Source organism: Adiantum capillus-veneris, unplaced genomic scaffold (genome assembly GCF_014529385.1).
Source record: "Adiantum capillus-veneris isolate H3 unplaced genomic scaffold, ASM1452938v2 Hic_scaffold_559, whole genome shotgun sequence".
Lineage (NCBI taxonomy): Eukaryota > Viridiplantae > Streptophyta > Polypodiopsida > Polypodiales > Pteridaceae > Adiantum > Adiantum capillus-veneris.
In genome coordinates this window covers 544-25,705 of record NW_028221613.1, presented here as the reverse complement: position 1 = coordinate 25,705, position 25,162 = coordinate 544, and the positions used below count along the sequence as shown (strand labels likewise).

General features: G+C 40.3%; 1 protein-coding gene, 2 non-coding genes and 1 pseudogene across 3 annotated transcripts; 2 read left to right on the top strand and 2 right to left on the bottom strand.

Annotated features, from left to right (window-relative positions):
• The first annotated feature begins 5,033 nt into the window (after nt 1–5,033).
• Nucleotides 5,034–5,711, top strand: LOC147416722 (uncharacterized). Its single transcript, XM_086508119.1, has one exon. It carries the CDS (start codon nt 5,034–5,036, stop codon nt 5,709–5,711), a length of 678 nt encoding a protein of 225 aa, XP_086364245.1.
• Nucleotides 5,712–14,824: 9,113 nt separating this feature from the next.
• On the top strand, nt 14,825–14,898 carry TRNAR-UCG (transfer RNA arginine (anticodon UCG)). The gene has a single exon. It is a non-coding gene; the product is annotated as a tRNA-Arg (tRNA).
• Nucleotides 14,899–23,357: 8,459 nt separating this feature from the next.
• Nucleotides 23,358–23,431, bottom strand: TRNAD-GUC (transfer RNA aspartic acid (anticodon GUC)). The gene has a single exon. It is a non-coding gene; the product is annotated as a tRNA-Asp (tRNA).
• LOC147416719 (uncharacterized) lies at nt 23,373–24,260 on the bottom strand (annotated as a pseudogene).
• Between the last annotated feature and the right edge of the window lie 902 nt (nt 24,261–25,162).

Sequence of the window (25,162 nt, the reverse complement as noted above, 5' to 3'; positions counted from 1 at the left end):
AAAACCGTCTCACGGGCAGAGCGGACACCCTGGGGAGGGTAAAAACCACAGCTGACGACTGAATCCGAATATTACGGATTACATATATCAAGTAATTACTTTCTTTTAGGGAAGGGATGGTTAAATTATTCGGTAACCAACCGAGAGATCATCAACGACAAAGATTGACTTTTTTGTCTTTTAATTGAGTTAATTTTCTTTAATTACGTAAACTCATTTTGAAATAACGCAAAAAACATTTCCAGGGTTGGGCTTTCCTTGACCCAACCCCCCCGCACCGATAGCTCAATTGGATAGAGTCCCTGGCTTCGAACCAGGTAGTTAGGGGTTCGAGTCCTCTTCAGTGCAACATCGTTTCATTTCGGGCTTCGATAAAGCTATATACCACTAACTCTCACTCTTATTGAGAAGAAAGCTTTCACAACTTGCAAGGTAAAGCATGTATCTTCCACCCGGTATTATGTTCAGTCCTCTTTCTTTCAGTTCTTGTTTTATTTAAAGTAAGCGGTTCCCTACGCTTTTTCCTATAGCCCACCTTTTCGATGTTTTAAATCCTATGCCAAGACTAGGGAGCGAGGGGCACAAAGTGTCAAGCAGGGTTGGGTTAACCTTTCTCGCCGATCCAATTTATACTGGGATCAGAGGAATGAGTTGAGAACGCCACTACGTTCCTGTACCCTTTGCTCTTAAAAAGTATCGCTGGTTTTCCCTGCATAATCTGGGCGCATGGTCGAATACGTCCAGTCTAGCGTTGGTAATTCCGTAGAAATAAATGGATGCACGAAGTTCATTCTAACGCCGTAGACACCGAGAGTTTAATTGGTTGAGCCCTGAAGTGCCGAAGGGCAATCCCAACGCAAACCGTAGACATTGATAGTTCCTCATACACGCCTTGTTTCTAAATTACCATGTTATCGCCATGACGGGTTTCGTAACCTCGTCGTGTACTCGAAGCGACAGTGAATTGATCTCTAATCACAATCACCCAGTCCTCTTAATGGTGTCGCTAGGGCAAACAAAACAAGCCAACCACTAACTTTTTTAGGTTAGGGGGGTTTCATTACTGTTTATTACTCATCTGGTGCTTACAGTAGTGTGTTTCTGCTTCTTAGTAGATCTTTTTAAAGAACGCCTTTTTTATTCTATTATTATGCTTATAAACATAGAGATGTGCCTAACAAAGGCATAAAATCATTAGAAACTCTAAAAAAGGCAAAGGAATCTAAAAATGTTTAGGCAAAAGCTACTTTGGAAGCAGAGGCAAGGGAATCACCCTTTATAAACTTTCAAGGAGGCAAAGGAAGCAAGAGAATCCATTTTCGAAGAGAGATACGTCTCCGCCCCTTACATACGAGAAGGTGGTTGGCAAGTCCATGAGTTTTTCAGAAGCTTTCCTAAGTGCTTCGTGTGGTGTCGGACTACCATTAGTCCATATTTCAATGAATGAGATTTCCTGCGTCGCTCTACCACTTCCAAATAGATGGATGCTATAATTTACGTTTCGGACAGGCATAAATACAGCATCGATGGGAAATTGTCCCTTTCCGGATTTCGCTAGATTTTCTATACGATATCCGCAATCTTTTTCAATCTCTAATTCAATAGTTAGAGATATTGGTTGGGTAATGGTAGCTATATATTGCGAATTGTCAATTGCTTCGACGCCAGGTGGTAATGATGGATCGCCCGCAGTTACTTCTTTAGGACCTGTTACAGATGAAAACGCCTCTTGAATATCTTCTTTTGAATCGCCCCTAAGCACAATCTCTTTCGGATTAACTAAAGCATCATGTATTGTCTCTTGAAGACCCGTTATTGTGGAATACTCGTGCACGACTCCGCAAAATCTTGCACGTGTTATGCTTGTCCCTTCAATCTCTTGTGACAAAGCTCTACGCATGGCAATTCCTACAATACTGGCTTGACCCCTTTTAAAGGGAGATACAAGGAAACGACCATAATGAAGCCGCTTACTTTCTATTTTGGATTCAAGGCATTTCCACTGAATTGCCTGCTTAGAGGTCGACATCTCGTTTTTGCGTGCGCATACGTAATTTTTTTTTCTCTCCTTTTGATGTGACTAATCACTAGTTAGACGCGTCTCTTTCTGGGGGGTCTACAACCATTATACGGCATAGGAGTCACGTCACGTATGAAACTGAGGATTATGCCGCTTCTGCGAATAGCTCGCAAAGCGGTGTCTCTCCCCGGTCCGGGCCCGCTCATCATAACTTCTGCTTGTTTCATACCCCGATCCACTGATGCTTTAATTGCATTCTCAGCCGCAGCTTGCGCAGCAAATGGCGTGCTTTTGCGTGTTCCCTTAAATCCACAGGCACCGGCGGAAGACCAAATAATTACCTGTCCCCGGACGTCTGTGACGGTAATGATAGTGTTATTGAAACTCGCCTGTATATGAATGACTCCCTTTTGAACTCCGCGTTTTCCCCCACGTGAACGAATTTTTCTCGATTTATTTGACTTGACATAATTAATTAATTATTTTTATTGGGAAGCTCTGTTTAATTAATATTCTTTTTCAGATAGAAATATTTATTATCCTTGTTTCTGTTTATGTTTTGAGTTGCAACAAATTACCATGATTCGTCTACGTCGTAGAATCAATCGACATTTTTTACATATTTTCCGAATGGAAGCACGGATTTTCGTATCTATAACCTTGAATTAATTGGGTAAATCTACCTGTAGGTTTGCTACATGTTTCTTCGATCTAATCAAGATAGGAAATTTGGCAAGAGAAGTGGTTTGGTTAACTGCCGAAAATCTAAACTGATACCGAAATCTACTGACTATTGTTTGTATGCCTACTTCTAAGGCGGTAGATGATGCGTCCCTTGGTAAGATCATAGGGACTCAGTTCAGCTCTTACCCTATCTCCTGGTAGTATTCTTATATAACTGCGTCGCATCCTCCCCGATATATGAGTCAAAACTTGACATCCATTATCCGAACACGCTCAAAACGTGGCATTGGGTAAAGATTCTGTAACTGTACCTTCCATGTCAATGAGATTCTGTTTCTTCATCATTTGGAATAAGTAAACCTCCTATTTACATTACAGGTTTCTCCAAAAAAATTCTTTTCATTGAAGACGTAACTGGTGAAAATAAGTAACTTTTGTCCCTGTTTCTCCCTTTCAATTACCAAATATGGCGTAGAATTTCCCCCCCCAGTTTTTCTTCGCCTAGCTTCCCGATCTGTAATGAGTCCATAAGACGTTGATAAAATTGCAATTCCCATGCCCCCTAAGATCTTAGGGATTCTTATATGATCGCAATAGATTCTGAGACCGGGTTTGCTAATGTACCTAATAGTTATAGTTTAGTTGCCACGTAAGGTAAGGCTTTTTTTCTTTGCCAAAATATCTTGACATCCATAAAAATTTTCCCCCCCTCTGTGTGTTCCGTGACGCTTTTTAAAAAACCTTCTTCCAGTAAGATTTGCACGATACCTCTAGTCATTTTAGTAGCTGGTATCCTAGTCATAGCTTTTCTTTTCGTATTCGCATTTCTGATTGAAGTAACTGTGGTGGAGATGGCATCATTATTCGTGAAATATCAATCGGTAATTATTAGAATTGTTTTTACTTAAGTAATTCCTAAAATCTCCAGCCTTTCCTCTTGGCAAAATCTAAATGATATTCAAGGCGGAAAAAAGGTTCTTTCCTTTCTACTCATTTTCATTGGCTATCCATCTTCGTTTTATTGAGTTGTATCTATCTAAATAGATATAGATAGAATAGATATAGATAGATTTTTCTGTATATTTGTATATGTGTATGTATTGGACTATTCGACAACTAACTCTTCAAACCCAAATTTTTAAAGGAATTGAAGTTTCTTTGAGTTCTAATAAATGAAACGAGCTTTCTTTTTTTTTTCATTAGTTATCGCAACACTTCGGGAGCTAACGAGACTACTCTGGCAAAATTACATTCCCTCAATTCCCTTGCTACTGGACCAAAAATCCTAGTTCCTCTAGGATTTCCTTCCTGGTTGATAATGACGGCCCAAGAGGCTTTCGACTTATTAACGTGGATGCCACGATTGAGAAACGGGGAACTTTGACTCTGTCAACGAATGCTTAGTTGTATTGTTGACATTATATAAAACCAATGAACCTTAATGATAACATTACCAATCTACCACTTATTCTTCATTTGGGTCAGGGCTCTGCTTACTATGTTTTTTCTTTGGATTCATCCGGAAATAATCTTGTTATCCGTTAAATTGTTACAATTAAATGGGCTTGCTTGCAAAGAGACAACAAGACTGTTTACCAAATGTCTTGGTTTTCCGACGACATCCAACGTGTTTGGTAAGGTAGGCATGCAAACTCTATCTTTCTTCTTCAAAGGCGTAAGCTTTCTTTGCCAGCCAACCGCTCTACTTCGTTTAAAGTGTGCTAACTACACTTTTTTATTATTATTACACAGACACTTAAGAATTAGTTACGCTAGAAGGTGCAAAATTAATTGGAGTAGGAGCGGCTACAATAGCCCTAGCAGGAGCAGCAGTAGGTATTGGAAACGTATTTAGTTCTTTGACAAGCCCTGTGGCGTGAAATCTATCGTTAGCTAAATAATCATTTGGTTATGTTACTTTAGGCTTTGCCTTAACAGAAGCTATTGCCTTGTTTGCTTTGACGATGGCTTTTTCAATCTTATTTGTATCTTAAAAAAAGAAAACAAGATAAACATGAATAACCTCACTAAAAAAAGAAATCTTTTGAATTTGAATAACCTCACCAGAAATCTCTCCTTTCTTTTGAATAACCTCACCATATATCTCTCCTTTATTTCTAAGAACCTCAACATATATCTCTCCTTTCTTTTTAATAACCTCACCATATATCTCTCCTTTCTTTCGTTGAGAAAGGTATTCTTGTTTGTTGCTCTTTTTTTAATTTTATTAAATCTAATTGGGCTTGGGTTTGCTGAAACAGCATACTGTATGAATATGGGCGCTAGTAGTTCTTCAATAGTAACTCAAGCGTCTTCACATTCACAGTTTATGCAACTAAAGGAGGAGGATTGCCGTTCAATCTTATTTGAAACTTGGCAAGATTGTGATAAAATACTAAAAACCTGCCAACAAGGCAGATTGCCCAGCGCTGAGAACGGTTATGAATTCGTTTCACAACTGCAGCCTGCGCAAATAAACAATCTAGTAAACTCTATCTCTGCCAAGTTAAACCCCTCCATAGTCAGCGAAGCCACAATGCAGGAATGGGCTCAGATTTCGGTACAGTTTAAGGAGGCAAACTCCCGTCTGTTCACGTCGTTCCATAAGGACCTTATTCCTGGCTTGATGCTCATCTCTGGGGTATCTCTCCCTTTAAGCATGTCCCCGGAAGAGGGCATAGAACTCCTCTTGAAGGTCCCCTTCTCCCAGGAAGTGATAGCGCATTATGCCGCGCAAATAGTCTCCCAGGCGCAACCTTTGATTGACATGTATAAAGCCCTGTTTGAGCTCTTGCCTTCGACTCCAGAAGTAGTTTTTGTTGAGCAAGACATGCCGCCGCTGAATCCAGAAACAGAAATAACTGTTTCGCAGGAGGAGGCGGATAAAATCCAAGCCGTTCATAATAAAGCCAGGGACGCTGTCCAGATTTTCGTTAAGTTCCATAGGCTTAGAAGCCGGATTCGTAAAGGGACTGCCTTTAAACTTAAACGTAGACGTCGTGGTTAAAAAACCGTCTCACGGGCAGAGCGGACACCCTGGGGAGGGTAAAAACCACAGCTGACGACTGAATCCGAATATTACGGATTACATATATCAAGTAATTACTTTCTTTTAGGGAAGGGATGGTTAAATTATTCGGTAACCAACCGAGAGATCATCAACGACAAAGATTGACTTTTTTGTCTTTTAATTGAGTTAATTTTCTTTAATTACGTAAACTCATTTTGAAATAACGCAAAAAACATTTCCAGGGTTGGGCTTTCCTTGACCCAACCCCCCCGCACCGATAGCTCAATTGGATAGAGTCCCTGGCTTCGAACCAGGTAGTTAGGGGTTCGAGTCCTCTTCAGTGCAACATCGTTTCATTTCGGGCTTCGATAAAGCTATATACCACTAACTCTCACTCTTATTGAGAAGAAAGCTTTCACAACTTGCAAGGTAAAGCATGTATCTTCCACCCGGTATTATGTTCAGTCCTCTTTCTTTCAGTTCTTGTTTTATTTAAAGTAAGCGGTTCCCTACGCTTTTTCCTATAGCCCACCTTTTCGATGTTTTAAATCCTATGCCAAGACTAGGGAGCGAGGGGCACAAAGTGTCAAGCAGGGTTGGGTTAACCTTTCTCGCCGATCCAATTTATACTGGGATCAGAGGAATGAGTTGAGAACGCCACTACGTTCCTGTACCCTTTGCTCTTAAAAAGTATCGCTGGTTTTCCCTGCATAATCTGGGCGCATGGTCGAATACGTCCAGTCTAGCGTTGGTAATTCCGTAGAAATAAATGGATGCACGAAGTTCATTCTAACGCCGTAGACACCGAGAGTTTAATTGGTTGAGCCCTGAAGTGCCGAAGGGCAATCCCAACGCAAACCGTAGACATTGATAGTTCCTCATACACGCCTTGTTTCTAAATTACCATGTTATCGCCATGACGGGTTTCGTAACCTCGTCGTGTACTCGAAGCGACAGTGAATTGATCTCTAATCACAATCACCCAGTCCTCTTAATGGTGTCGCTAGGGCAAACAAAACAAGCCAACCACTAACTTTTTTAGGTTAGGGGGGTTTCATTACTGTTTATTACTCATCTGGTGCTTACAGTAGTGTGTTTCTGCTTCTTAGTAGATCTTTTTAAAGAACGCCTTTTTTATTCTATTATTATGCTTATAAACATAGAGATGTGCCTAACAAAGGCATAAAATCATTAGAAACTCTAAAAAAGGCAAAGGAATCTAAAAATGTTTAGGCAAAAGCTACTTTGGAAGCAGAGGCAAGGGAATCACCCTTTATAAACTTTCAAGGAGGCTTTGCTTTTGCTTTGGAAGCAAGGGAATCTTTGGTTTGGAAACTACAAGAGAGGCGCATTTTGTTAATCAGGATTCTAACATTCGACACGGCTTACATAAAATTTTACTAAAAAAACTGCCATAAATATTGAGAACAAAATGAGAAGCCGAACAACGAAATCAAGTCAAGTCTATGGAAGCTTAATCCGTTTGTTCTTCGTAAACAATTGGATATAAAGTCAGTACTAACCCATAAGGCTCTGTTTCGAATTTAAAACTAGGGTTCAGCTATGAGATTTGACTCTAGGTCACGCCTTCGGTTTGTGTTTTCCGCTCAAAGTATAATATCACTTGTTGCACTGGAACGGATCCCTAAAAAGTTACTTAATCCGCTGTTAGCGTTAAAAGCTGCAAACCTCCTGAAGTTTATAAGGGAAGAGGTATAAAATATTAAAATGAAATTATACGTAGAAAAGAGGGGGGGAATAAATAACTCGCGTCATATATTCCAGGAACCAAATTAGTTTCCAATAAATAAATCAGACTTGCCTTAACCTAAATCTTTGGAATTGGACCCAAAAAAGCCACTTGGATTCGTGATTAATCAGGTCTCAGCGATAACACCAAGGTTAATAATCCGACTCGGCACTAAATTAACTGGATTAGCAAAATAGTACGTTGAAAAAAGAAACTAGTTGATTCAGAATTAAAGAGAGGCATTTAAGAAAATATCAAATGATTAATTAATATCTGCCGTTACCGTGGATTTCGCCACAAAGCAGGATTGCTATTATGTGGTTAATGAACCTACAGCAATGCTAAAACCTTTCGTAAGTTAAGAATTCTAATCAATTAACGGAAAAAGGAGAATAATTCGCGTTTTTTTAAAGGCAAGAATAGAGGAAGGCAAGACGCCAAAAAAAAAACGAAACCGAAAAAAGGGAAATGAAGAATACAATTACGTAAAAGTAGCCTTTTAAGCACTAGTAATAATAGCACAGCTATTAATAGAAATAGGGAAAACACCACTAAAAGCCAAGAAAGTACCACAAGCCAAGAAAGCACTACAAGCCAAGAAAGCACCACGGTATTGCCCATACTTAATCAACTTATAGTAATACCAAAATTACTATAACAAATTGCAAGGGAGAGAAAAGAACAGGGTCCTTTTCAGGGTGTTTAAGTGAGTTTAGGGGTTCCCGTCGCTCGCGCTCGAATAAGTATGCAGCTTAAGCAACTGCGGAACGTGTCGCGTAAGCTGCTACTTAACTTAAAATTGAGTCAGTCGAAGTGAAAATAAAAGGAATTGGAAAAGTAAGAAAGGGATTTTTGCCGAAAGGTTCAAAAGAAGGAGGTCCTATTACTACCAGAATTCGTGACGTAACCCCAGTGCCACATAATGGATGCTGACTCCCTAAAAGACGTCGTGTCTAAATACCACGGTAAAGTTCTTTTTTCCTACTCACTAACGCAACGGCGGAAGGTAAGGTTTAGATTGATTCTATGGCTTAACAGGTCAGGTCGTGAAAGGCTTGGCTTAAGCAAAGTGAAGAAAAAAGAAAGCACTTGGCTTTAGCGCTTCATTCACCCAGTCTATAAAATTAAAACCTACTTTATAATACAAACTAACGCTGGGGGAAGGTCCGACCCCTTCCCCCTCCTTTCACGAACTTTCCGTACTCTAAAAAACTTATTCCAACTTACTTTATTGCCTAGCTGCTTTTTGCGGGGTGGGTGTGGCTGTCTATAATTAATCCCCTGCAGTGTATCAAGCTTAAAGTCCAGTCCAGGGCTGTGCTAAGCCCCTTCTCCCATCTAGAGTTGCTTTTGCTATTATAAAGAATAACAAAAAAACGCATAGTCATAGTAAGGTAACAAACAATATTTATTAGTTTTTTTTTCCAATTATTAGTGCTGCGAAGGGAAAGCAAAAAAGAGCAACTAGCGTTCCTGTCTTCTTTTCTTTTTTTTTCCTGGCCGGCTTTTGGTTTTTGATTGGCCCGGTCTTGTTTGCCCTTACGTAATTATTAGGGTAAGGTAAGATAAGGAGACCTTCCTAGACTAGAGGTTTATGGTAAAAGGCGTATAGCCATAGCTTTCTAAGAACCTGTGGCTCCTTCTTAGGCAGCTTTCAAGGGAAGTGCTGGGACCTGAAGATTCGTCTTTGAGCCGTAAAAGCCAAAGCCAGCCGCTAAGCAACGCTCTTTTTACGCTTTACGTTTAAACGTTTTTGAAGTTTGGTCTGATTTAATCTTATGACCTTGGAATTTGCGTTAGCGCGACTTTTTCTAGCCTATGCCCTATCATACAGTTCATTACATATTATATATGGGTAAACGCTTGCGTTTTCTATCCAAGCACTATAAACTGCCACGAGTACTGAAGACGAAGAGGTAATGAACAAAAACAGATATGTTGGTATCAGGATCTAAAATTCGTCGTTAGATAAGAGAAAATGTTTGGCATAAAAAACTCAATCCAAGAAAGAGAGCCCTTATTTGGGAGTGGGGATTTTCCTTCATTTGAAGAGACAGGCTTTTAACAAAAAAAACAGCGTGGAAAATAAAGAAAAAAAGGAATATAGCCAACCTAATTATGAAGTTAGCTTCACTTCGGAAAAGACCATTCGAAAGATGAAAAAAATATAAATCTCAATATTTTTATGAAAAATTACATGCTTCGTGAAGGCTGTTCCTTTTTTACGGATTACCCATGAAAAAAAAGATATAGAAGCTTAAACCATTACTAAAAACTATTAAAGAAAAACACATTAATTTTTTACCCTTTCTAGAAAAAAGATTGGACGTTATTCCGGTTTGCATTTCCTCTCGTGAACATATTTTTTAAGCTAGATAGCTAATAAATCATAAACATATTTATGTCAATCCTAAAGTAGTCAATATTCCCGGTTTTACGGTATCCTGTGGTGATCTTACATTCATTGAAGAAGCTTCTTGAGATCTTATTAAACTAAACATAGCGTAATGCGTAAAAAATAAAAAATGAATTAGAAAATTGATAAAATAACTGAAATAAAGAAAATGATCTTTTTTGAGGCCTTTGTTTTACCCTTTTATTTAAAAAGATTCTTCCCATTATCCTTATCCCTTTAGTTATAAAGGTTATTATCGGATACTTAAAAAATATATTACCTTTTATCAGAAAAGAAAGCCTTTCCGTTATAAAAGAAATCAATTTCTGAAAAAAAGCACTTTTTTGTCTCAGAAAAGGAAAATAAATCCTTTCTATCAAAACAAAAACAAAACTTTTTCTTTTTTTTTTCATTGTCTAGATTATTTTTACCCATATTATTTAGAGGTCGAGCATGATAAACTCAATGTTGTGGTATTTTCTGAACCTCACCATAATTATCTGAAACATCCCTATAGGGATGAAATAAATAAACACTGTCTTCTTTAATTCCTGAGAGGTTGGGTCTTCCCCGACCCAATGCGAAACAAAATCTACAGCTGTACCAATAGGGTTATGTCCAAGCACTCGAAGCTAAGCTCCGCGGCCAGGTAGCCGAGTCTACAAAAGAGTCTGCATTCGCCGAGTGAACCAATGATTCATGGAAAAGATTATGATTTTGATAGTGAACTTGAAACAACATTTTCATGAAAGGCAAAGGTAGAGGAAGAGAATAAATGCTTTCAAATCACGTTCTCTTTTAAGCATCATTTTAATCCTAAGCGGCCTCGTGTGATGATTGCATTTCCAGCTTAAGTCTTTTGTGCCTCTAGCAAGGTTATGTGCTTGCTTTTGCAGAAAGATAGAGTTTGCATGCCTATCTTACCTTTCACATTGGATGTCTGACGATAACTAAGACATAACGTATAATAACATAACCACTAACGTATTAAATGAGTTAGCTAAGGTGCAAAGATGTAGTCGTTAAACGCGTCATGTCAGCCAAGGTAAAGGGGCAAGCAACCCTGAGGAGAACTATTATGTGCTTGCTCTTTTATGTTTGTATAACATTCCCTGCTTCAAATAAATCAATGTCAGATGCCTGCTGCTGTACTTGTAATTCATAGAAAGCGTCGTGCTCTTTATACATTGCCAATAGGCTTCTATTTCCCTTGAAAGAGTTAGCTTCTTTGTTTGCTTTAATGTAAATTTTATAACTTAGCTAACAGCTAAGGGCCGCGGCTCCCGCAGCTAGGACCGCTAAAGCAATTGTTTTAACTTCCGGATGCTTGTAAATCCAATGCATCATTTTTTCTTTTCTTCGTTCAATTTGATATTTTATCTAAAGCTTCATAAGACACGATAACGCCAATTAAACAGAGCCACATGCAAAGGAATGGATGAAAACAGTTATAACAGCACTGTGCTAGCAAGAAACTAAGCTCGTTTCAAAGAATTAAAACGTAACAACCTTAACGAAAAGCCGCCTTGGAGTGTAAGGTATCCAGTCTGCCATCTATTTGCATGACTTTGCTAACTTCAATGAACGGGGGCAAACAACGGGGATAGGGATGATTTATTAAAAATGCCCTGCCCTCATAATGGTATGGTAAACAGCCAATTCTTGCTTGCTTGCTTGCACCCTGACGCAAACTTAAGGTAAACTTAAACTGTGCGTGTTAAACCTTTTTTTAATCCTTTTTATCGCCAACCTGAAAGCTAGCTTACTTGATGACTTTCGAATTCAAGGAACAAATAGCGTAATTAGAATTGAAACAGCGGTATACTTGCTAGCACTTTCGTTTCATACACCTATATGATAGTGAAAACTGCTAGAGACAGATGACGACGACGTATAGTTTTCTTTACTTATCACTATACTTTTATAAATAAAGGTAGTGCTTAAGCGTTTAATTATTGTCTCTATTGACAATCTACACCTATCAGTTAACTCTATATGTGATAGGGTCACTAGAATGTAGTAACAAAGACTGCTTTTACTTGCTTGCTTTGGGACTACTAATGCAAACGATACTAGGATAAAGAAAAAAACCAAGTGGCATGGGACGCCGATACTAGAATTAGCATGAACGCGTGGCTATGTCGATCATAAATAGGGGTGGCGTGGCACGCTATGAACATTCGAGTATTGGCTCTTTTCTTCTATTAGGGTTCAAAGTTTTCCCTGTTAGCATTATATTAGCTAGGTTTGTTTTAAAAGTCAGAGTTGATGATATCGATGGAAAGGAAGCCTGACTACCTTTGCCCTCCAAGTAGAGCATGTAGCTTGCTTCCATTAACAATATTTACTAATAAGTAAAGTAAAAGACGTAGATAACAACAATAGTGGATCTAGTAATAGTGAAAGCAAAAGTGGCATTAGTGCGAATAAAGTAATGAATTAGTTGAATTAATTTTGCCGTTCGTGAAGTAACCAGTTGGCTCCCTGGGAGTGTCAATTAGTCGTTAACTCGCCGTATCGTCAAGGTAGAAAAATTGGTTTATTTGGAGTTAAGAAGACGGTTCTTATCATGGAATCGATCAATAATATTGCGAAAGCTCATGGCATAAAGGTGTATCTATATCTGGTGGGGTAGGAAAATGTACACGTAAAAGTAATGACCTCTACATGGCATGGAAACAAGGGAATCAAAAGTTATTAATGTTGGAATCGTTATTTAAGAAGCTATAGATGCTTTTATTGATAGTGGTATACGCGTTATGAGAGATATTAATAACAGGCCAGGCTCTATAAGTCATTTTCTTAGGGCAAGCAAGAAGGGACAGATGATTTTGAATTGAAAGGGTCGATTGCAACGGTCGTTTCGTTATTGTCGTAGGTTCATTTCTTTTATTACATAAATGTGGATTGATAAATGTCAATTAAACTAAGCCTTTCGCCATTCGTAACTTGATTGAATGACACTGTAATAGCTCGTAATTGTAGAGCTGCTAAGAGCATAATACGAAAGAGAGACCCCATCATATGGTATGGAAAGTTCGAAGTTATGCAAAATCATCCCATACTGTACCTACTTCGCATAGGTTGAGTATACAGGCTTTTGTTTCAGCCCATCTTAATAGAAGGACGCGCCATTTGTTTGCATCCATTGGTTCGTGGGAGGCGCAGATCTTTAGGAGATTAGATGGCCTGTCTGCCTTTCTCTTTTGAAGCTTAGATTGAAGCTTGTTTCTTGATGTGAGGTAAGGTTTTTGCATAACAATTTATTATCCCTTGCCCCGCGTAGGGCGATTCTGTATCTGTACTGAGTTAAGACATGCTTCTTAGTCTTTATAGACTATACTAACAATTAAAAATAAGCAAGGCAACTGCTGTTTCGCCTCTTGCTTGCAGCAGTTCGACTTGGGATTAGCGCAGCGGTTCGGTTTCCTTGCGCATTCGTTGAAATGGCTGGATCTTGGTCTATCAAACCATAAGTAGCAGATTTGACTACTTTGGCCCTTGCTGTCCTCGGAATCAGGATTAAGGCTACCTAGCATGCATCTAGGGCTGCTTGCGGCTCTTAGATTTAAGACAAAAATGAATCCTGAGCCAATTGAGTCTCCAATTTTCAGTTCACCAATACAATAAAGACGCAGCCACAGGTTGAGTGTTGCGCGATTGTAAATCGAACACTCATTAAGATTTTGTACGGTGTTCGGTAGGTTCAATTCCTACAGCATCGAAAAGAATGCATTGGATGGATGCCTGGGCATTGAGAAAAAAGGACGCTAGGGTCTTTTTTTCGAATCGTTAAACATGCTACGACTTCTTTCCTTAAACTCACCAGTATAGTAAGGGCTTTTGGTACAGTATGTTACCGGCTCGAAAGAGCTCATGAAGACGTAGCCCATAGCATAAGGAACATGTACATCGTCTATACATATGGTTTCGATATCAGCACTTATGAATGTAGATTTATTTCTACCTGACTTATTCCCCAAGGTGTTATGTGGGTTGAATTCCCACGGTTGCGCATATGCTCATTTCATAAGGTGAAATCGATTGGTTCGATTCCAGTCGTGGGCTGCTATTAATATTAAGACCCAATTTTCAATTTAAAAAAGAACAACTCTACTATGTTAATTTTGTTAAAATTCCCCTTTATCGCTGTGCTGCTTTGTGTGATGTTTACAGGTCTGGTAATTGGCGCATTCTGTTGCCAGGTCAATCCGATGGAAATAATGTTCTTTCTTTGTAGAATGCAAGCTAGGTTTACAAATATCCAGGAACAACTCGCGCAGTTACAAGAGCATGCAGCAGAATTAGAGGATCAACTTACCCAAAGCCGCAACCTAAATAACGCGTTAACTGAGAAGGCCGAGGCTTCTGAGATTGACGCCGTGGAGGCAAAGCTCAAATTGTATAAGATATTAGTCGAAGCAGAACGTTATGTTGAACCTGCAACCTGCGACCAGGAGGCGATTAAAGGTCTTTGGGTACTGGTCCAGCGTTGGAGAAAGTACAAACTGGACATAACCCGCCATTTTCAAACGAAGCCTGAAGCTAATATAGCAGCAGGACCTTCTGAGGTTTTTCCTCCTTCAGACCTTCTATCCACAACACGTAAAGGAAAAGAATTAGCTTTGCCAGAGCGCCAGGGAACCGAACTTTCCTCTGGGGATCCCGGACCGAGTACAAGTGGAGAAGCCTCAGTCTCCAAAATATTTATCCCGGCTTCCTTGGAAGAATTTGTCGTCGACCCTGCCATTTCAGCCTTTTGTTCCTCACTTACTTTAAATTTTCTTAGTTTCCAGGGAATCCTTGGCTCACTCTGGGTTGGTATGACACTCCTTTTATCTTCTTTGATATTAATCAATAAATTAAGGTGTTTAGGGAAATTGTGGGATATAGTGAAGAGGTGGGTTGGCAAATGAAGGTAGCGCAGAGAACCAGGGGTTGGGCCGAGGAAAGCCCAACCCCCCCGCACCGATAGCTCAATTGGATAGAGTGTCTGGCTTCGAACCAGGTGGTTAGGGGTTCGAGTCCCCTTCAGTGCCAATGCCTCCGCCCATTTATGGCTTTATTTTGTTTTGAAACGAGCAAAAAACGAATAACAGGGATGGGGGCAACATGAATTCCATCCCACCGGGCCCCCTTGTTCGAGGTGTTGCCACGAATCTGGTTGATTATCCCGTTTTCTGCCCATTCGCTCCCCTAGCTTCTGTCCTTTTCCCGCTCTTCGGACATATTCACCCCGTGTGGGCAGCCCTTTGGATCGGACAAAGCACTAATCAATGGTTTTCGGGCTGGGCTTTCTTTCGCGGCTTCATTTCGGTTTTAAATCGCCGGGGTCCTGCGCAGGGCAGGCAACATCATTTCCCTTCTTTCCTTGCCACAGTACAGACGGCATTGCGGGGCGATCCTTTATTACGTATTATAAGAAACACTACAAAGGTAGCAATAAAGGTTAGAGGACGTGAAGGCGGAGTGGGAACGGAAGGACGCGCGCAGAATAATTGCTACCTCCCCTCCCACGCAGGGAAACGGAAAGGGGTCAATCACCCACAAGCTTTTTTCGTAACTTAGCTTTGCAAACAAAAGAATGGTAAGAAGGATAGGAATCGTTGTGACGGCGCAGGATCCACCCTGATCACCTTTGCTGAAGTCCGGTGTTGCTGAACAATACCAATGTGGTAAGGTGTTGCTAAACAAGACAATGTGCCACTTTCGTTTGCAGTCCACAATGCGCGAAAAGCGATTAGCTACGAATGGATAGGCATGGTCCAATGCCAGCGAGGGGCGTGATAGATAGATCATTGGGCCTGGCCTCGTAGTCGTAGTGCCGGTTTACGTGCTGGAATACCATGGGGAATGATGGATTTGCCATCAGCACCATCGCACGATCTTACATAGACACGTCGCCAGCGCATACCTGCTCACTAATGTACACAGTGGTAAACGGTAATCATAAGTACGTGTGTAAGATGGGCTTAGTACGAGAGGACCGGCATCGAGTCGTTGTCGAAATCATCTTCAACGAAAAAAAGTTATTAATGACCCTAAGGATTGAAAATTTCCTAAAAGCGAGAAAGACCTAACTTTTACCTTTTTAGTGACTAAGTTAGCGACTGACGCAAAATACACTCTTGCAGACACCAAAAATAGTGCAATTTACGAAAAAGACAGTAATTAGCCCTTCGCCAATCCGTTTGTATCATGGGTAATTTGGTAACCACATCTATAGTATAAAAAACATTTCTTTTGTCTTGACCTAGACCATACGATCTGAGGCTAAGCCCCTGCCCTGCTACGTGCCATTTAGTTTAGAAAACGTAAGTTATAGCAAGCGTAGCTCTGGAATTTTGGGTGGGGAGCCAGAGCGTAGCGATAAGACTGTTTCTTTACTTTTTTTTTGTTTTTTAATAATTATTATTAATTACAAAATGACGCTTGTAAGAAAAGGTAAGCAAAATCAACGTTTTAACTAATCCTTGGAATGGAACGGTTAAAGATTTAACCTTATCCTAACTCACAAAAAAGTAGCATAATTGGCATATTTAAGATGTACGGGTTTTTTGAGTTGAGGTGGATAACCAATCTATCCGATTGGTTCGTAAGACAGCCGCAGAAGCGATAGCACCGGAGAGCTCAATTACCTTTCATGCCCTTTCACTGGTTTTCACCATCCTAGCTTTCTTTCACTTTTTAGTGATAGTGATTTTATTTGTTTTTTTTTGTTTTCCCTCTTTTTTTTGCATTATAATATATGATTTCGCGGTGGTTTACGTAGGGTCCTATCGACCCATAGAACTCTACGGAAAGTGTAGACGGAAGTACAGGAGTAGTGTTGACGGAGGGTGTTGGCATTTTTGTTTTCGCCGTTGTTTAATCATAAAACACAAAGAACAGCCATGAATATTAGTATTAATAACCGCAAAACAAAGTTTTAAAGTAACAATGAATTTAGGTTGTTGTTTTAATTTTAAAAAGCCCCCAACAAACTCCCCGCAGGCTCCAACCCCTGGCCCAATTAATGAGGTTCCCCCCATTAACCTACCGCCAGCAGAAATTCGCCCATTTGAAACCGAACTTACTTTATCACACTGGGTTAAAGAGACGGCGCCGTCAAGTACATCCGCGGTGCCGCCGCAGGCTGCAGAGACAGCAGAGATAGTCAACCTTGCTTCACCTTTCGAATTCTTAAACTTTACTGTAATTTACATGATCGCCTTGGCCTTGATCATTCTAGCAGTCATTTACAGAAAACGTATAAACTTTTTAGTGTAAAGATGGTAAAAACAAAACGCTCTTTATGATATAGTCAAAAGAAAAGGATTGGAAGCCGGGATCACTTCCTCTGCTTAAGAGCATCCCTATCATTTAGTGGATCCAAGTCCATGGCCTTTCTTAGGGTCACTTGGAGCCCTAGCAAGCACTATTGGTGCTGTTATGTGTATGCATTCATTTACAGGAGATAGAGCACTTTTTGCCTTGGGCTTAGGATTAATCTTATATACTATGTTCGTATGGTGGCGTGATGTTACATGTGAATCTACTTACGAAGGACATTACACTAAAGTGGTATAATTAGGGCTTCGTTACGGTTTTCTTTTGTTTATCGTCTCGGAGGTTATGTTTTCTTTAGCCTTTTTTTGGGCCTTTTTTCATTCCTCTTCGGCACCTGCAGTAGAGATTGGAGCTATTTGGCCCCCTAAAGGAATTGAAGTTTTAAATCCTTAGGGAATCCCTTTTCTAAATACCCTTATTCTCCTTCTCTCTGGAGCTGCTGTGACTTGGGCTCATTATGCCATACTCGCAGGTTTAAAATAATAAGCAGTTCATGCTTTAGTAGCTATCGTTTGGCTGGCTTTAGTTTTCACTGGGTTTTAAGGAATGGAATATTATGAAGCACTTTTTATCATCTCTGACGGTATTTATGGGTTTACTTCTTTTTTAGCTACTGGGTTTTATGGGTTCTATGTCATTATAGGAACTATTCTCTTGATGATACGCGGTATTCGTTAATATATGGGCCATTTCAGTCCTTTACATCACTTTGGCTTCGAAGCAGCTGCTCGGTACTGGTATTTTGTGGACGTGGTTTGGTTATTTCTATTTGTCTCTATCTATTGGTGGGGAGGTTCATGACAAGGTATGGGCCTTGCCCTTCCCCAACTCGTTTACAACGCGTTGTAAACCTTAACCACAGGGTCTACTTTACTATTTGGCTTTGCGACCTTAAACACAAAGTTTACTTCTTACACTAACACTGAAAAGAAACCTAAGTTGTGTTTTTTGTTTTGCATTGGGTATTAATATTCATGAAAGTTTCTATAGTTGCAGCATTGACAAATCTATGAATACAGCGGCATAGATAGGCTGCTTTAGTGGATACGAACCCCCAGAATGTCCCATATCTCTGTCTTTCGCTACATTAGGCTCCACTTCTACTTGTGTTTGTGTTTAAGTTAAACATGGTGTTTTTAATTTTTTTTTGTTTTTGTTTTTTTATTTATTTAATAAGCAAAGCCATAAATATCAAGAACAAACCTTGTGTTGGTGTTAGCAAAGCGGAGCCAACGCAAGTCCTTTGGATGCATGCTAAGGCATTCTTGCCTCTCGAATCAAATAAAGTCAACAGAATGTAAATTGATTGACCGTTACCGCTTCATCTTACTATTTATAAGCCGTAGCTTACTTCGACCCTTCCTATTTTTTATAGAATCTCTGGAGCTTTCCTAGCCACTGTGTTGCTTGTTGGTATTTTCCTTTTGAAGGTTGGTTATCTTAGCCTTACTTTCGATAATTGTTATTAATACGTTTTCTTTGTTGTAAACTCTTTCTATTGGTTCGTTTTGGGCTTAGTAAATTTTCTTTTCCTAGCTTTGTCTCATTATATGAATAATGGGGTTTGCTACTTATGGTGGGATTTGGGTATTGTTTTAGATCTATCTTAAGTACATACTTCTGGAATCCCGATGTTATTTCGTGCTGCCCTCTCAGCCCTTCCAACACTTATCCGATTCCTTTTTTCGTGAAGGGAGCGAGCTAACTCCCTTCCCTTGGCTCAGGCGACGTTTAGTTACGTTACGACATTACACAAGGCATCCCCGACCGGCAAACAAAACACAGGAACCCCTCCGCTCCGCGAAGATAACTAAACTACAATTTGTCATTCGATACCTTTTCCCGGTTTTCTCTGCATCGATTTGAAAACGGTCTAGTCGCATATATCACAGGGCTACAAGGGGTTTAAGTCCTCTTATGCGAGGGCAAGGATAGGATAGGCACATCTGTTACAAACAAACAAGGGTCGCACAGAATCCGATGCGCTCGAGCCCGCTACGAATGGAATGCAGCCTTTCACCTGAAGAAAATTCATTATTCTACGAGAATGTTTGCAAAAGCGTTGCTCGTCGCGGGAGATTCTCTCGATCTGAACTCGGAAGCTGGGATTTGACCTTTTCCGTCGCGCCAACGCATTTACTTAGCGGCCTAGAAACGAGTCATTGACTGGTATTTAAGCAATCTTACCCGTTGCCTGTACGGAGCCCCCTTTTTATATAGTTAGACCATCACCCGTCAACACAGCCTCAACATTATCAGATTCTGAATTCGAAGCAATGCCAACTGTACCGTCTTCGGATTCCACCAATTCGCCAGCCATTACTTTATTAAGTCCGTGAATACGGGTGATTTTGTCTCCCACTTAAACGATGTTAACAACTTTTCTTTCTGCCCTTTGATTTGCAAATGATGCTACGTCAGGTTGAATGTTTATTACCTGGCGAAAAGGAGAGGTAAAAATGAAACCTTCTTCATGATGAAATGGGGGCTGAAAGTCGCGATTACGTGGATTTGTTAGCCATAGCTCGTTGCAAGCCGATATAGTAATTAATCATTCGCAGCGTTAGACGACCGTTTTTTTGAAATTTCGGATGCTAGTCGAGAAACTGTCAAACCTGCTTAATTGCTCGTTGCTTCTCGAAACGAATTGCATAATTTTTACTTTCTTCAAGTTCCGTTTCCGTGCAGTCGTTGTCAGTTGCATCGACGAGATCTCGTCGTTCCCTATCCATCTGCGTAAGTCCAATAATGCGAATCTCTAAGCTTTCATTTCCGCTTGTTGCAATTGCCCTTCGAAGGTTGTTTTTCAGTCGCTTCTGTGTGGCGCTCTTCTGCATCTCGAATCGTATGAAATGCAGGGATTCGCGGGATAGCATTTTATCATATCCTGTGATAGAATGGGAAAAGATTTCCCAAAGACATGCTTTTTTGCCGTCATTCCTATTGTAACGTTTACCTGGCTTCTCTGTCTTGTGGCAAGTTGGCATCCCTATTACAAGGCCCCGTAGGCTGCAAAGGTGGACTGAAAGAAACTCCTTCCCGTAATTGCAAACGCTAATAGCAGATTTTAAGTTTTGTTGCCCTGGCTTTAGAGCGTTGTACCTAGTAGTTAGTCTTATAATGTTAGCTACCTTGTCTTTTACTAAGTTATTGCACTCAGTAACGTTTCAATCTTGCTTTTGCTAAAGCAGCCTTTTCTTCGTTGCATCTAGCAATAGCAAAAGCAAAAGTCGAATTAATCAACATTTTTTACATCTTTTCTGCTGTTTCTATTAAAGAGAAAATTCATAGAACGCGAGGATCAATTGTACAGTAATGTCTAAAGGTAGGATTGAGAAGGCTATTGAAGGTGTCTCGAATCACTCGAATCCCCTTGGTTCCTAATCCAACGTTACCTACGCTTAGCGATAGGGGACAGGCGTATTGATGTACAACCTAGGTGACTTTGGATTTTATAAAAATGGATCCTATTTGCGCTATCCGACTTATGTGAATAGTTTGGCTGAATAAGTGCTCCCTGAGCGTGCGAGTCACATGGCTTCTTCACTGTTAAGGTCCCATTTGAATATTGTCTTTTCTGAGCTATTTCGTAGTAACGGTTATTTTTATTGCATTGGCATTGAATTTTCTTTTCCGAGAATCATCACTTAACGCCTCGCTCATGCTATCGTTGATTGATAAGGTGCCGTTTCAGGCTATAGGGGGTCGGATTCGCTTCTTTGAGAGCCAGGACTCTCTTTTTCTTTTTTCAATCGCTTGTTTATTTTGCTTTTCTTGTCGGGATCTTGCTTGATTAAGCCCTTATCCTTTCGATTGCTGAGGGTTTGCGTCGTCTACTATGCGTGCTTTGCTTCTTTAATTCATAGCCAGCGCCTGCTACAAGAATGAACAACCATTATCCCTCTTCCCTTCGGTTGAGTGGCTAAAGCCCCTAGCACAACATTTACTGGCACTTACTAGATAAAGGTTACATGGCGGAAATAGCTTAATGGTAGAGTATAGCCTTGCCAAGGCTGGAGTTGAGGGTTCGAGTCCCTTTTTCCGCTTGCAGAATTGCTATGGTCTGCACTATAGATTGTCGTACAGGGCTATCCTCAATACTAAAAATAGAGCAAGCAAGTTAGATTTTGTACTATCTGTACTTAGACATGGTTCTGTAGAATCTCAGGGTTACGTAAGGATAACTATACTTTATCACTGGGCTGGGCTTATAGACCGGGAGATCTCTTCTGTTTACCTGGGCCCGGCATTAACGTAGTAAACATTGCTGCGGACACATCGATCTTTATAACCGAACCGTGCTAGTCGAAGACTGTTGCATATGTCTGGTCTCCTGCACTGCACAGATTAGCGACCGAAAGACCCGACCCTAGCACAGGAAGGATTATGGATCATTAGTCAACAACTGCTCTGCTGATGTAACAAGTACCAGCTTGTATATGTCAAAGCATGTGGCTACAATTTGAACCCACCATTCGCTACCCTTTTTATATAATAAAAGCGCAATGGCTGCCGTGTGCAATACCCATGCCGGCATGTTTGTAATAGATGAGCCTCTTGCTTTATGTTTTGTGCCTATCCCCGCTCTTTGCCCCATTACTATTTCACTTTTTAAGAGCTAAAAAAAAGCTTAATCGCAATCTGGCCGTAGGGACCGAGTTTGAGTAAAGGAAATAAACAGCCTTTACGGTTCTACACTTTGCTAAATCGACCTATCAACTCATAGTTGCCGTTTAGGCACCTTGGGTTCATTGCCCAGGCCACGCAAACTACCTTTAGTTTGGTTAGAGAACCGGAACCACAAGTGGTTGGGTTGACTTGGGTAGCGCGTTTAACAGGGACCTCTACCCCCAGGCCCGAAAAGCGAAAGCAAAAACAACATTTTTTTTATCATCAATACGAATTTAAATAAGATTCTTGTATAATAATCCATGCGTAACCAGGAACAATTCAATTAGTGCGACGACGAAACATAATCGTAACTAACTGCTTATCGGGTTTGGAACTACTTCTCGGCCCTGGCTTCTCGCAGACTTATCGACGCGTTGCAGATGGTGGATAAACCATACTGGTATAGATTACCTGTACAAGCAAGCATTTAGAGTAACCTGCTTGTTGTTCATTGTTATCTCGGTGTTGCTAGCTTTGGCTGTTTACTGCTTCTTTTCGTTACGTGGTTTTTTGTTCTTTGAGTCCCTTCCTGGCATGCTAACGCAGCCCCTTAGGCGGGCTTGTGGAAACAAACAACCACGCCACTGTAAATGTTATGAATACAAGATGATTATCACCTTTAAACAAACAAAAACAAAAACATGCTGAGGATCAATCGAAAGATAAGTCCTTAGCTTCTTTATTAACAATAAATAAGCATTTTTCATCCTTACCTTCTTTGTCTTCTAACAGTACGGTTTTAGAAGATACTTCAAGGTTAAATATATCCCCAGCTTCTTTGCCCCCGAATGCTTCTTTGTCTAAGCCTTTACTTTCTTGGAACAAAATCCGTTTTTATTGGGATTTTCCCTTTTTGATATTATCAAACATAGAAATAAGACGACTATCGGAAACATCCGCAATTAGGGATATGCCCGTTTAGCTGAAGAAAAGGGCAATAGTGAAGTAATGCCTAAGGTGTCCATGATGTCTTTTTATTTCCCCGCACTTTTCTTTTTTTTTGTACTCTATGTTATGACTGAGAATAGTTATCTTCTCAACAATAATTAAATGACGAAGAGTTCACTTGTATGAAGTGGGAATCTTACATACAGTTTTGTATAGCAACGTTATAGCTGTCGACTATTTCACAACTACACAAAAAACCCAACTTTGCCTTTATTTAATTAACCTCCAAGTTTGAGGTAACGGCTTACATACTAGGTATTGACTACAACTTGCAGGAACATTTAGTGGTCCTCGCTGATTTACACGCATGGGAGTTTACGTGTCCTATGCTGCTTGAGTTAAAACGTGGGCTAGCTGTATTTCCCGCTACTAGACTATCATCATTGCCGGGTGCAGCACTTGACTGCTTTGCCTGGTCAAACGAAACAGGTAGAGACTGACAAGGTTTTTTCGCTACATGCTCTACTCGAAGGGCAAAGGTAGTCAGGCTTCCTTTCCATCGATATCATCAACTCTGACTTTAAAACAAACCTAACTAGCATAATGCTAACGGGGAAAACGGGATTCGAACCCGCGGCTTCTGGCGTGACAGACCAGCACTCTAACCGACTAAGCTATTTCCCCTGCCCCGGCCGGAGGTGGAGGATTCATTAAGCCCCCATCCCTGTTATTTGTTCTTTGAAGATGTTACGTGCAATTTACGAAGTAATATGTGCTGTGTTGTCCAATATAGCCCTAGTCATTCTATTTTACTCTGCATGCATCTTTTTTGAAGCCACTCCATAAAAGCTCCATACATACTTATGTAAATAAACGCGACGGCGCCTAAATGCCTGCTGGCGGCTTTTTTGGTGCTTTTTCCCCTTTAAAAACTAGCGTAGCACGAATATTTTTTACCACAGTATTACGTCTTATTATATTCGTGTTTGGAAATTTGGATGTCCTACTCCTGCGGGATGTCTTATTTCTGTTTTTGCGAAACTTTAGATCCTTGTTCTGATTTTATGCTTTTGCTTTTGTTTTCATGGAATCTACCTCTAGAAAATTGATTTTTTTTTGAGAGGTGAAACTTTTTTTTATTCTTCTTGCGGTTGCGTTTGTAAGAGGGACTTCTGAAAAGGAAGCTACGAGCCCTGCGATAACTACAGCATACCCACCCTTAATTAAATTGAAAATCAACCCTTTGACCTTGTTACAGTCACGCCAAATCTTAGTTGGTTCAATCCAAACTATTTCTTGTTCAATGGTTTTGACAAAATAATTCCCGTTTTACGCGGCTTTGGCAAAAGAAACTTGGTTCAAAAAATGAAGCTCCTTTACTTCTACTTTTTCTAGATTCGAATCTTCGATTCCAACAAAATATACCTTGCTTATTCAGTAATTGACACCTCTGCTGTCACTTCATGTTTTAAAGGATTACAGGAGTTTTCAGTCCTGTATTCACCAAGATCATATTGATGAGCGTAACAGTTTTGATTAAACCCTTGTCCCTATCATGCCTTTTAATTCCATATCGCAATAGCTTTACTAAATATTATAAGCGCCTTCACGTAGTAAAGTGGAACTGGAATTATGTAGTTAACCTAAGCTCTGACATTGCTGCATAAGCTTGGCTCCTGAACCGTACATGAGACTGATGATCTCATACGGCTCTTCCCGTCATGTTAGCGTCTTCTCTTTAAGCTATGGCGAAAGGCGGGCGTTTTAAACTATAGTACGATTTTACTTATAATTGTAAACAAAGACAGTTAAGACAGTGATTTACACGAGTTTAAATACCTTTACCTTACATATGATTTTGCTGTTATTACAATTAATAATCAATAAAGTCAATGGTCTCCATGTTAGCCCTGGAGCTTGGTGGAGAATCCTCTTCTAAGAGCATACAGCCAGGCAGGCCTTCCGTTTCTGAGCTTCATGGCGTTGCCCCGTCCCTAACCGATGCTTAGACGTGAGCTACACTTCGTAGAAGATGCCGCAAGCGTAAATGGTTCGTCCTAGACCTAGAATGAAAGAGCCATCAATAACTTACTTTTCTTGGGCGTCTAGGGACGCTCAATGACAATCCCCAAGTTGTCACTGCCTTACTTTTCCGCTATTACGATAATGAGTCCCTCGGTGCAGTCAGCACCGTCGATTGTCGGGCAACGAGGCTTACACTCATTCATTGTTCGTCCTATGTGTGCTCCTAGGCCTTTGCTTTTGTGGCTTCGAGGTGTAGCTACCTTTCTATTAAATCAAGGCCTGAGAGTTGGCTGAACATCCCAGCTATTGACGTGGCAACTAACGATCTCTGTTTTTTTGTCTGTTTCTGGTTAGAGTTCGCGTCATTAGTAGTGCGGGTCATTCCGCTGA